Source organism: Polistes canadensis, unplaced genomic scaffold (assembly GCF_001313835.1).
Source record: "Polistes canadensis isolate GaletaPanama2010 unplaced genomic scaffold, ASM131383v1 scaffold_135, whole genome shotgun sequence".
Classification (NCBI taxonomy): domain Eukaryota; kingdom Metazoa; phylum Arthropoda; class Insecta; order Hymenoptera; family Vespidae; genus Polistes; species Polistes canadensis.
Window position 1 is genome coordinate 353,363 of NW_014569682.1, and position 12,231 is coordinate 365,593.

Sequence of the window (12,231 nt, forward strand, 5' to 3'; positions counted from 1 at the left end):
TTATAATAATGATAATAATAATAATAAAAAAGCGCACAAATCTTTGATTAAATATTGCCTATCAAAATTGCATATAAATATTAGAATTAAAATGAAAAATACATTTTTTCCATTTCATTTGGATGATCGTCGTTGATTTAAATTTAAAGTGCGTGGGGGTTTTAACGTTGAATTTTTTTTTTCCCATAACAACCCACGCGTTATATTATAACAATAATAATTATTAATAATTAATTAATTAATTAATAATAATAATAATAACTATAATAATTAATAACAACGAGACACGTGTATCTATATATATATATATATATATATATACATGGTATATATATACACCAAGTAAAAGGAATAAAGTGTTTCTCTCCGCCATTTACAAGGAGACCTTACGGTTGTGCCCCCATGGATTTTAACGAGCTTTGGTAAATTAGTAGTATACTAGTAGGGGGTTAAAGTAGTATATGAAAATAGATAAATCTTCAATATACTAACAAATAACAATCGTATATATTCTAATCATTACCTTTTTCATGTATAATATACCTGGTAAAAAATAAAATGTTAATCGTAATTCAAGTAATGAATTTTCTTTTGTAATTTGCGCTAGTTGTCGAAAAATTTATTCTTTTGAATATTTTTACGATAACTATTACTCTGGAACCCGTGTTTAATAAATATGTTAAAACTCATAGATAAAAAAAAATTATAAAAAAAAAAAAACCTTCCCCATGAAGGATCGAACACAAACTAGCAGCACGAGAAACGAGAACGCTACTACATAACCTAGTGCATCACTTGATAATCAGTTGCATTTTAGATAATATAAACATGTATACAACAAAAATCAAAACTTTAGAAACTTTTTTCTTAAAATTGGCTTCGCGTTAGGATGAAATACTTTACCACGATAACACCCTACTAGTATACTACTAATATACCAAAGCTTGTTAAAATCCGTGAGGGCACAACCGTAAGGTCTCCTTGTTAAACAAATCGATATTATGCTATTATATCACAGTTGCATGCGCAACTTGCTCATCCTAATGAGACCACTGCGTTTTTCCTGCATTCGAACTGATTAAACTATGAGAAAATAAATAATTTACAAAAAGAAAAGAAAAATGCACATTTAAATGTATCATTCGTTTAAAGAATACAATTTTGAACTTAAAAAAAAAAAATTAACACTCCCGTCGTTTAATTAATAATATCCTGACGAAAAGTTATTATTTATAATAATAATAATAATAATAATAATAATAAAAAAAGTTATCTTGTATAAATCAGAACTTCTCAAAAATGCGAGTGGTAAATAATTTAAGCAAAATATTTCTGAACGTCCAAAGATTTAAAATGAATTTTAAACCAGTTTGGCAACACTATACACACATACGTGTTTCAGTATATGTCCCTGAGTTTATGCATAGTGAAAAAGAAAATGATAAGTTTAAAACCCATGTTCGGTCACGAGAATATTCGTGTAAACTAAAAGCGAGGAAGTTTTGCCAAGTGGAAAAAAAGTTTGAGAAGTTCCGTTTGATATACATGATGATGATGATAATGATGATGATGATGATCCCAAGAGGCAGTGTAGATTTAACAACAGTCTTATTATTATTAATATTATTTTGTTGTTTCGTTTAAATATTTTCACTAGAAATTCCAAGCACAATTTACGCACAATAGTGTTATTCATAGTAGGATGGCTGCTGTTATGTGCGCGAATGAAAAAAAAAACAAAAAAAAAAAAAAGAATGATCTAATATAAGCAAATGCGCGTGTAATTGCGCACCAGCACGTACAAGCATACGCATATTGATTTATGTATGTATGTATGTATCTATGTATATATTTTTTTATCCCATGAATTGATAACTGGCAGATACCGGCTGTGGTGCTCTTGGTTGTGTATGAGATATACGTTGAATGTGACAAGCACGACACATGAGCCTTCCATCGAGTGGGTAGCACCTTTTATCGGGTTCATCAGTCAATTGCATTCCGCAATCCTCGCAAACGTAACAATCCACGTGAAAGTCTTTATCCATTGAAACAACTCTAACAGTTTCTTCGGTACCCTAAAAAAAGAAGAAAGAAAGAAAGAAAGAAAGAAAAGTCCCAACAACAATAATAAAAATTATGAATTAATTTACCTCAACCGGGGTAATGCCTTTCCCACAAGATGCACATTTTGGTGCAAACATTCTATGGTAATCGTTAACGCAATAAATTTTATTATCTACATCTACCGTAAAAGGAACACCATCGAGACATTCGTTGCATACGCAACATCTGAAGCACCCAGGATGATAGGATTTACCCATAGCTTGTAAGATCTAGAAAATATCAAATTCAATGATATTGCATCATCGAATAATAATAAATCCCAAATGGTAATGGATCGTACAAATGCGAATACATATATAAATACCATTTCCATAATAAGATGACCACAAATAGCACATTTTTCAGCCGTCTGTTGGAAGCCGGAATACTGCAAAGATAAACTATTCTCTTACACAATATACCGGGTACATTAATTGGTTTAACATATTTTTTCTATGATAATTTAATTATTCCTAATAAATAAATACAATTAAATAAAAGGAAACCACCCATTTGATCTTACCAAATAATCTTCCTCGCAATAAACTCTTCCGTGAACGTTGTAAAATGCTTTACCGCGTAATGCTCTTCCGCAGGAACAACAAATGAAACAATTGGTATGATAAAGATTACCCATAGCCTGACAGGCTTGTCCAGCACCTGTCACCTTTTCACCGCACGTGTGGCAAATACCTGTTGAAAGTATATTTCATAAGATTCATTTTATTATCTTATCCACACGAATTTACAAGAAAATAATAAAAATAATGTAAGAACACTTAATAAGACTAATCTCTATATAAAACTCGTGTTAAAGTTCACCGAAAAAAACTATTGATCTAAAATAAAAGACAAAAAATTTGATTAACTAAAGAATATTATCGTTCGATTCAAATAATATCGAACAGTAGTAACACTAACAGCATTGGGAATATACAGAATAGGAATGAAGAAAAGTAAAGTTTAAAAATACACATTCGAGCCGAGCAAAACGATATCACACAAGAAAGAAAGAGATCCAACAGTTTAAGATACTTGCTGTTCACTGTCAAGATCACTTTAATGCAAACTTACAACTGTCGATGGGTAAAATGGTTCCTGACATTCCTTAAAAACCCTCTTAAAGTAATTCCCCTCCCTTAAGATAAAATAAAAATCACAAATATAGAAACCCGAATTCCTATTCATCCAAACACTAATAATAGTCAAAGATAAAAAGAATGTAGAATCAATTTGAAGGAGTTTTTTTTTAGTATCATTGAGTAGATAATAACAGATTTATCTAAAGCTTATGTTAGCTAGCTAGTAAGTTTGCCTAGCTAGCTGCTAGCTAGCTAGACAAGAGAGTACAGGAGACCTAGCACAACTAGAATCCTACCAACGAGTCGGACTGGTCTATCTATAACGAGATTAGTTACCGCACCGAACGACCTGCTTGCTTGCTTGCTTGCCTGCCTGCTTACCAGCCCACCGATACGATACAGCACGTTGTGCACAAAGAATAGAATTCAAACGTATGCACAATACAAAAGCAAACCGCGTTAATAATAATGTTCGGGTAGTATAGGACACGACAACTTGGTGACAAAACGATCGGGGCGTGTTTCTTCTTCTTCTTCTTCTTCTCCTCTTCAACCTGTCGTCTTCTATTTTTATTTTTTCTCTCTTTCTTTCTTTCTTTTTCTTCATATCAAAGAATGAACAGTAATGAGCATTCTAAACCGTCGCATAAAACTTACACGTATATCATTTATCACATTCATACATAACAGTGCATATATATATATATTACAAATACATGCAGTATTATATTCATACATTTATGCATAAATTTCATGCACTCGTTTCATGCATTCACAAATTATATTATATTTCATATGCAAAAATTACATTTATATATATATATATATTCAGACACACAAATTGCATTTATACAAAGCATTATATATGCATTTTACATTTATACAGTTTATCATATATAAATTAAATTCATATATGAGAAAATATTCATGTATACAATGAATCATATTGAATATTAAATTCATGCAGTTCATCATACATGCTTCAAATTCAAACTATACTCTTCATCATACATACATTTCATATAGATAATATACTTATACAGTACATATATAATACAATTACATAGAAAGCAAATATAGAATGCATATATTTTCCTAGAACATTGGAATTGGTAAAAGTGGTTTTTACGTAGGTGGAGAAACGCATGGCTTTAGAAAGAGAGAGAGAGAAAGAGAGAAAGAGAGAGAATGTCAACGAAACGTCGTGTTAAAAAGTATCGCGAGCATGTAGGAACGCAGCTCGATTTTCAGGAACCGGTCCACACGGGTGCTGGCAGCGTGGGAATCGGCACGTTCGATAACCCTCTTACCCCCCTCGCTCCTCGTCCCCCTGACCCAGCCCAGCCCCCTCGACCCCTATATCTCCCTCCCACCATTCCTCTCTTTCTGCTTTCATCTCTTTCTTTCTCAATTCTCTTTACTCCCCCGTTCTCTTCTTTATGCGAAAATATATGTGTGTAAGAAAAGAATAATAGGGGACTTTTAATATGACCCAGCAAGCAGCAGCACCTTTTCTTATTTGTGTGAGAATTATTATGATGTGTTGTCTTTTTTTTTTTTTTTTTTTTAAAAAAAGAAATTCAAATGAGTATAAAGTCTATGAAGAAGAAGTGAGATGAGAGAATAGAAGAGAATATAAGTGGGGAGGAAGTAAGATAGATAGAATCGTCCTCGTTGGCATTCCTGAATAATTGACTTTGCATAATAGCTAACAACTAGCGTTGATAACAAGAAAATAAGCTTGAATTTTACGTCACGGAATGATAACCAACATACAACATGTTTACTGCTTACTCATACAGATAACACGCACGAGTTTTAATTTTTCTGTTAGTAATGATAGAAAGTTTCGAAATTGATTTTGTTTTTTATCTTTTATGTTTTATATATATATTGTTTAAATATTACCAAAATATTCTCCTTCCTCTTCTTGTTTTTCCATTTCCTCCTCGAGTTGTCTCGTCAATTCTTCTATCTTCCTTTCCGCTTCCGTTGGACCCTGTAATGTAATAAAAAAATAATCTTTTTGTGTTATACATAGCATTAGAATAAAATTCACAATTCAATTTGAGTAACTTTACACATCAGTGTTAAGAACGTATGTATAAGCAAGAGGAACGAATGGTTGACCTTATGATTCATCGCGGCGAGTTTTGAGAAAAGAATTTTTTGAAATGACGCGATGCATCGAGAATTGAAACCTTGTTCCTTGTTCTCTCTTTATTCTTTTCTTTTAGGATTCCAATATCATTTGTTTTAATTTTACAATTTTTGTTAATGCGTTATAAAAATGCACACACATATGCGAGCATATATTTGAATTAAAAAATGTTGGCAAAATGCCAGAACTAGTGGGACAAGAATTCGTATCATTGGCCTACAAAGCTCAATGTTCAAAATTAAATTTATCTTACCGATCGAACATTACATTAGACCTTGAATTCGAAGAGACAAAAGTCCCAATAAAAAAGGACAAAAGTCCTAATAAAAAGAGAACACAAATATTAATAAAAATTATTTAAAAAATTATTTACCAATGGTCTCGGTGGAATGATGTTGTAGGGTAACAGTCCTTTACCAGGTGCAGGTTTTATTGGAGGACTAACCAATTTTCTTTCTTCTGGTTCTAGTTCTGAAGATCTTTGTAATACGGGTACACCGGCATTCAAAAATACAGGACCAGCAATGCCACTGGTAACACCTGGTGGTAGACTTGTTATTCTAGGTACATTAACCGTGGAATCAGAATCATTTGATAAAGTCACAGTACTGGTCACTGGTGTTTGCACTTGTACACGTACAGGACTTCCCACAGCATTTGCCGAAGAGGGAGGTGAAATATGTCTAGGAGAATTTGTAATGTTTTGTAGGCCAACGTCGCTTTGAATTTGACTATGAGTTGGACTGGCTTTTGGTGAATTACGGATACTATTACTATTTGGTGTAATAACTCTACCAGGATCAGTACGGCTTGGTGAATATAAAGGTGAACTCCTTGGACCAGTAGATTCCGAGGAATCTTGTGTAAAATTCCTATCGTTTTGCAAAGAACCTAAACGTAATTGTTCAGCCGAACGATTGGATGAATAAATCGGTGAATTTCTAGCAGGAAAATCGGATCTCGATTCTTGCTGATGATAATTCCTATCGTTTGGTGGTATTGTACGACTAGGTGAATAACACGGAGAATTTCTGCAGGACTGTTGCTCGGAACGACTGCCGTAAACTGGAGAATTTCTAGCTTGACTTTCCGTATTGTAATTTGGATTCATGTTTCTTGTAGATGGTTCTACAAATTGTTTGTAAACTTGCGAATCTTGACGATATTGCGTCTGCTGCATATCATTTTGTTGGGATGTGCGATACGGTTGTTGCCCAGTTACACTAGTATCCATAGAACTACGATAATGATGAGGTTCTGGTGGCAATCGTATTGGAGGTGATTCACTGTGATAAGGTAATCCTGATCGAGTAGATTGCTGCTGTTGTTGTTGCTGCTGCTGCTGTTGTTGCTGTTGCTGTTGTTGTTGTTGTTGTTGTTGTTGCTGTTGTTGCTGCTGTTGATCATAACTAAAGTTTCTAGTTGGAGTATGTAACTCCGAAGGTGGTACATAAGCACTTCTACCAGATTGATGATCTGTATTAGATCCTTGTAAATATCTGGAAGGACAATCAACAGTAGTACGTTGCAAACATGACCCATCATAACTCTGTCCCCTAGAATTTATTCCTCTCTGTTGTGTATACGATAAACTTTGAGGAATACCACGCTGGGCTTGTCCCTGTCCAACTTTTCCAGTCATAATAACATAATCACCTCCATTGATATTAGCAGGATGATAATAATTAGATGGTACTTGCGGTCCAGGCTTATTTTGCGTATTATCCGTATAATGAACCTCCTGTATATTCTCATACACAGGTGGAGCTTCGTAAGGTGGCAGTTCTTTAGCAGGTGATGAGGTTTGATAACGACTACCAGTTGGTACCTGAGGTTGTGCTTTTCTAAAATTAGCTTCATATGGCTCACCAGCAAGCGAACCCCTAGGACTATCCCTTGGACTTTTCCTAGACTCAACAGGATGATAATAAGGAGGCAGCGGTTGACTTTGTTGTGGATAATAGTCTATGTTTTCATAAACAGGTGCTGACTGATTATTAACTCGTCCCTGGCCTTGCTGATGTTGCTGCTGCTGCTGAGCGCTGATTTGTTCAACAGGTTTAGGAGTGGCAAACCTCGAAGCAGCAATAATATTCTCCCTTTCGTAAAGCTTATAATCATTAGAAATAGTTTGTCTAGCGTTATCAGAAGAATTACCTTCGATGAAGCTTTCGATAGCACCTACAGGTCTACCTTGACTTCTGATTTCATTTCTGGCATTAATGTTCCTTGTAACAGGCACTTGTCCTTCGGGTTTTGAACCTGACAGTACCCTGGTGGATGATCCACCACTTCCACTGCCACTTCCTCCACCTCCTCCTCCACTAGTGCCAACAACGTCCGAGCTATCATCTCCCAACTGAAGATAACCTAACTTTTGTACGTACGAAGCGTCCGCTGAGTTACACATTGGCAAACAGATGAAAATAATCCTTGATAACAAACGGCAATGAATTTAACACTTGGGGGGAAAAAGATATCACTCACTCACTTCAAAAAAAAAATAAAAAATAATAAAGATAACCTCAAAAAACAGGAAAAAAGAAAGGAAAATTTATTTAATTGCACCAATTCAAATTCTTATCGCGAGTAAGTAATAAAACTTTGTAGCGTCTCATCGCGATGAAACTCTCGCACAAAGTCGATCCTCTTCGTCCATCCGATTGTCAAATCGAGTTCGATGCTCCGTCTTTCTTTCTCTCTCTCTCTCTCTCTCTCTCTTTCTTTCTCACGCACACATGCACAGTGAACTTCTTTCTTCTCACTCTCACTCTATCTCCCTCTTTCTCTATCACACTTGATTTATTCAACGTGATGCATAAAATTTATATCAATAGATCGCGGTATCGCGAACAACGAGGATAGAAAACATTTCCATTAATATAAAAATGATAATAAAAATAAAAGGATGACGCAATGACGCACTCAGAAAGGATGCTTTTTACCTCGCAATTCTTGGGATACGCCCCGTGATGAAGGCACCTCGAGCACGCGCGCGTCTCTCCTTCTTTCTTTCTTTCTTTCCCTCCTTCCTTTCTTAGTTACTTACAATACTTTCTATCTTTTTCTAACTTTACAGATTTTTTCTACACACTTCACTCATTCCCTGTCACACCAAGTTCACCCGTAACTTTGTCTTTTTATCTTTCTTTTTCTTTCCCTAGATTTCTTTCTTCTTTTCTCTGTCTCTCTCTATCTTCCGAAAATCACCACCTGCGGAAATTATATGTATATATATATTACATGTGTGTATGCACGCGCGCGTGTATGTATTCATTAGTTGATTCGATAATTAGTTCGATTGACAACCGTACGAGGATGCCACTGTCGCTGCAATTTCCAGCACCATCTAACGGTAGTTACAAATAGTATCAACTGGTTTTCTGATTTATCTATTTAAAGGCGCGTATTTTTGAAATTAAGAAATATAAACTTATTATTGAAATGATTTATATCAAAATAAATTAATTAATTATTAAAATCTAACGTTATTGTTATTTCTATTCTCATTTGTTTTAAATAATTATTAGATATTAAAGATAATTATTGTCATTAATAAAAAGATTATCTAATTTATAGAACAAAATTGTACACGTTATGAAAATTAATCTTTTGCATTAAAAATACTTTAGAAATAAAATGACCGGGTATTTCTTGTACATAACTATAAGAAATTTACGAAATATACGAGTTGTTGTGTTTCGCCAAAGAACGAAAAAGGTTTCGAGTGCAAAGGGTTAATTTTAATATAAGTTATTGAACTATGATCAAGTTGTACGATTCTTATCACAAACATAAAAATTATCCACACGTACGAGTAATACGTGAGATTTCTTGACTATTTAATCAACTACCTACGCGAGAAAGTAACGAAATTCACGTAGGCGCGAACGTTAGAACGAGTAGTTTCTACCAGACGGCAGACATCGAAAAGTTAATATTTTCGAAAGGTGATAAAAAAAGGCTCAATTTCCACCTACGTACTACGAAAGAGTAGCACCCACCTTTACATGGAACACCTGCGTGATCAGGTAATACCTTTCTCACATGAAAAGCAATTATTTTGTAATCCAGCAAGTTTTTTCCATGGGATTTGTTCGAATATGGTCAGACGATAGATGAAAAAAAAACAAAAAACAAATCGATGGTCAAATAGAGAATCGTCAAATTATGGTAATCAATGCTTACTTAAATTATTATTCTCGACAGTGTTCTTCTTCCTTTTCTTCGAATATCCACGAATCATTTTCACTCCCATAGTAAAACATTCATCTACGAACAAAAATGATTTAATACAATTGTAAAGCTTATTTAATTCAATCAAACAATACAGCAATGCAATATATTCGCATAATCAATATGCGAACAGTGTTATTATTACTCTATATAATGATCTCAATTTATAAAATAGATCATCGATCACAAACAATGATACAATATAACACGATAATTCTTCCTATTCCTAGAAAATAATTTCAAACTCGTCGAGTTAGTTATGAAAAAAAAGAAAAAAAAATGATGTGACACAATTACAAAAAGATGTTTATCGTTTTATCCACGATATATTTGATGTCATAAATATTACATACATACATACATACATAATACATGCGTTCGCGTATACCATAAAGAGAAACTGTATCGCATGAACTCACGTGAACACAACAGAACAAGCAGCATGTTTCTCGAGGACGGAAGTGCAGTGACCAATGCAACTTGTGTGTCGTTCCAAGTGTGCATCGAGGAGAGTGACATCGAGTTCTTTCGTGTAGGTGCCATGTCGATACGAGGAATAAACAACGAGTTTGCATCGTACGGTTCTGAACACCCACCATAATCACAGAGACAAATACACACACCTACACGCAACCCTTTTACGACACACGGATTCCTACAAACACTTATTAACATATAACAAATACATACACACACGTGTAACTAAATATACGTATACGTATACCGGGTGAGACATTTAAAACAGGTTACGATTAATAGCACGATTGTTGTTATTGGTGAAATAACACACAAAATTATGTGTCAAACGAAAACATTTATAATTGGATTTAATCAGAAACTATAAGAACTCATTGGCAAATCTAATCTCTATACGTAAATGTATTAACTCACGCATATGCATGTGGATGCATAGGATGTATTTGGTAACATAGAAGCACGCGTGCATCTCTCGTAACGTAAAACGCATATAAGGGGGAGTTGTAAAGGCAAGGAGAGCAACAGCAACAGCAGCAGCACACAGGAAACGTTGATTCTATGCGCAACGCATAGTTCAGAATCTACGGGAATAGAATCGTAGCTTATGTATACCTTTGACTCTATTCTAACGCACACTAACATAAATAACACGTATATATATATATATATACTAAGAATATATATACTAGTTAACATCGTTCGTGTAATTAGTCGAGACATACATACACGAGTGTTTAGTATGCGTGAACGTACATTTAAATGATAATAACGTACACGAAGTGTAGTTAATATATTTTTATTAGTATATATTTGTATGTGTATACAATTCGTATACATGTGTATAGATTTAAATGATAATAACCTATACGTATAAGGTATTGAATATATTATATATGTGTACGTGTATGTGGTTGATGCATATGCATATGAAATACAACACCGGTCTCGACTGTTCTTACATTTTCCTTCAAACTTAATTTCACGATAACAATTTAATAATATTATTTGTAATTAAATATCTCGAATATAGACACAATTTGACGAATGAATAATAATACAAAATATAAAGTTTGATATTAAAATAAAATAAAGATACTTTGATTTACGTTAAAATTAAAACCAAATGATATAAGATTATAGATTGAATGATCTATAAATTCAACGATCTAGATTTATCTTATCGTTGTGTTGCATTCCAACGTATTCTCAACTTCCTTCTTCATTGACAACGAATTAAATTCACTATACTTGTTTCAAAGGTGTAGACAACTTCTGTTACCGGCCCCGAAGCAACGGAAGTTCTGCTTGCTTAGCGTTTCAAAGTTTGACACACAAGAAGTACGCGCGTGTGTGTGTGTGTGTGTGTGTGCACGTATGTAATGAATATACACAGGTATTTACATCGAAAAGAAACACGTGTACTTATATATGACAAATATGTCGTTTCTTGGTAGTTACCTTGTCAAGAATTTCAACGGAAATAAGATTTCCCTCCACCTACCCCTGAGAAAAAGGTTTGTTTCGAAAAAAGAAAAAAAACATACAACCCACATTTGTTGATGGTGGTGTTAAGAAAATCCGCGATCGCAATTGTATAATAATAATCTTACCTCGTTTAACATTTAAAATGAATAATTGTAAAAAATGTGACGATATGATTAATATAATTATGATTTATTAAATATTATCACACACACACACACACACAAATTATACAAGAGAAATAAAAGAAATATTTTAAATACGTCTCTAGATATTTTTATTATTATTTTATAGATATATCTATTGAATTTGTTTGTAAAACTTGCATATTATTAAAAATTAATTTATTTTTTTTGTTTAATAACGGTGATGGGGGACTCGAGGTATGTGTTACTTTTTCAAAGAAAAATGTAATATTAATTCGTGATTAATATTACCTTTAAATGTGAAACATTAATCATCATTATAGGACACAATTGCGCGTCATCTTACGAGGGAAGTGATTTATCAGGAAATCTTTTAACGTATCCGGAAGACATGTGTACAGTTAGAATACACTTTAATAAAAAAAATAAAAAAAAAAAAAAAAAAAAGAGAAACCGAACAATAAGACAATTGTTTTCTTCTATACTTCACATTTTCTCCTTTTCCAACATATATTTGATGAAAGACAATATTTAATTTATC

At 33.5% G+C, this 12,231-nt stretch overlaps 1 protein-coding gene across 1 annotated transcript; it reads right to left on the reverse strand.

Annotated features, from left to right (window-relative positions):
* Positions 1–658: 658 nt before the first annotated feature.
* Positions 659–10,574, reverse strand: LOC106788337 (LIM domain-containing protein jub). The gene is made up of 8 exons (XM_014751513.1): positions 10,005–10,574; positions 9,538–9,621; positions 5,723–8,562; positions 5,097–5,187; positions 2,630–2,799; positions 2,432–2,494; positions 2,154–2,336; positions 659–2,078 (listed from the first exon to the last, which is right to left on the reverse strand). Exons 3-8 carry the CDS (start codon positions 7,757–7,759, stop codon positions 1,857–1,859), a joined length of 2,766 nt encoding a protein of 921 aa, XP_014606999.1. The 5' UTR covers positions 7,760–8,562; positions 9,538–9,621; positions 10,005–10,574; the 3' UTR covers positions 659–1,856.
* Between the last annotated feature and the right edge of the window lie 1,657 nt (positions 10,575–12,231).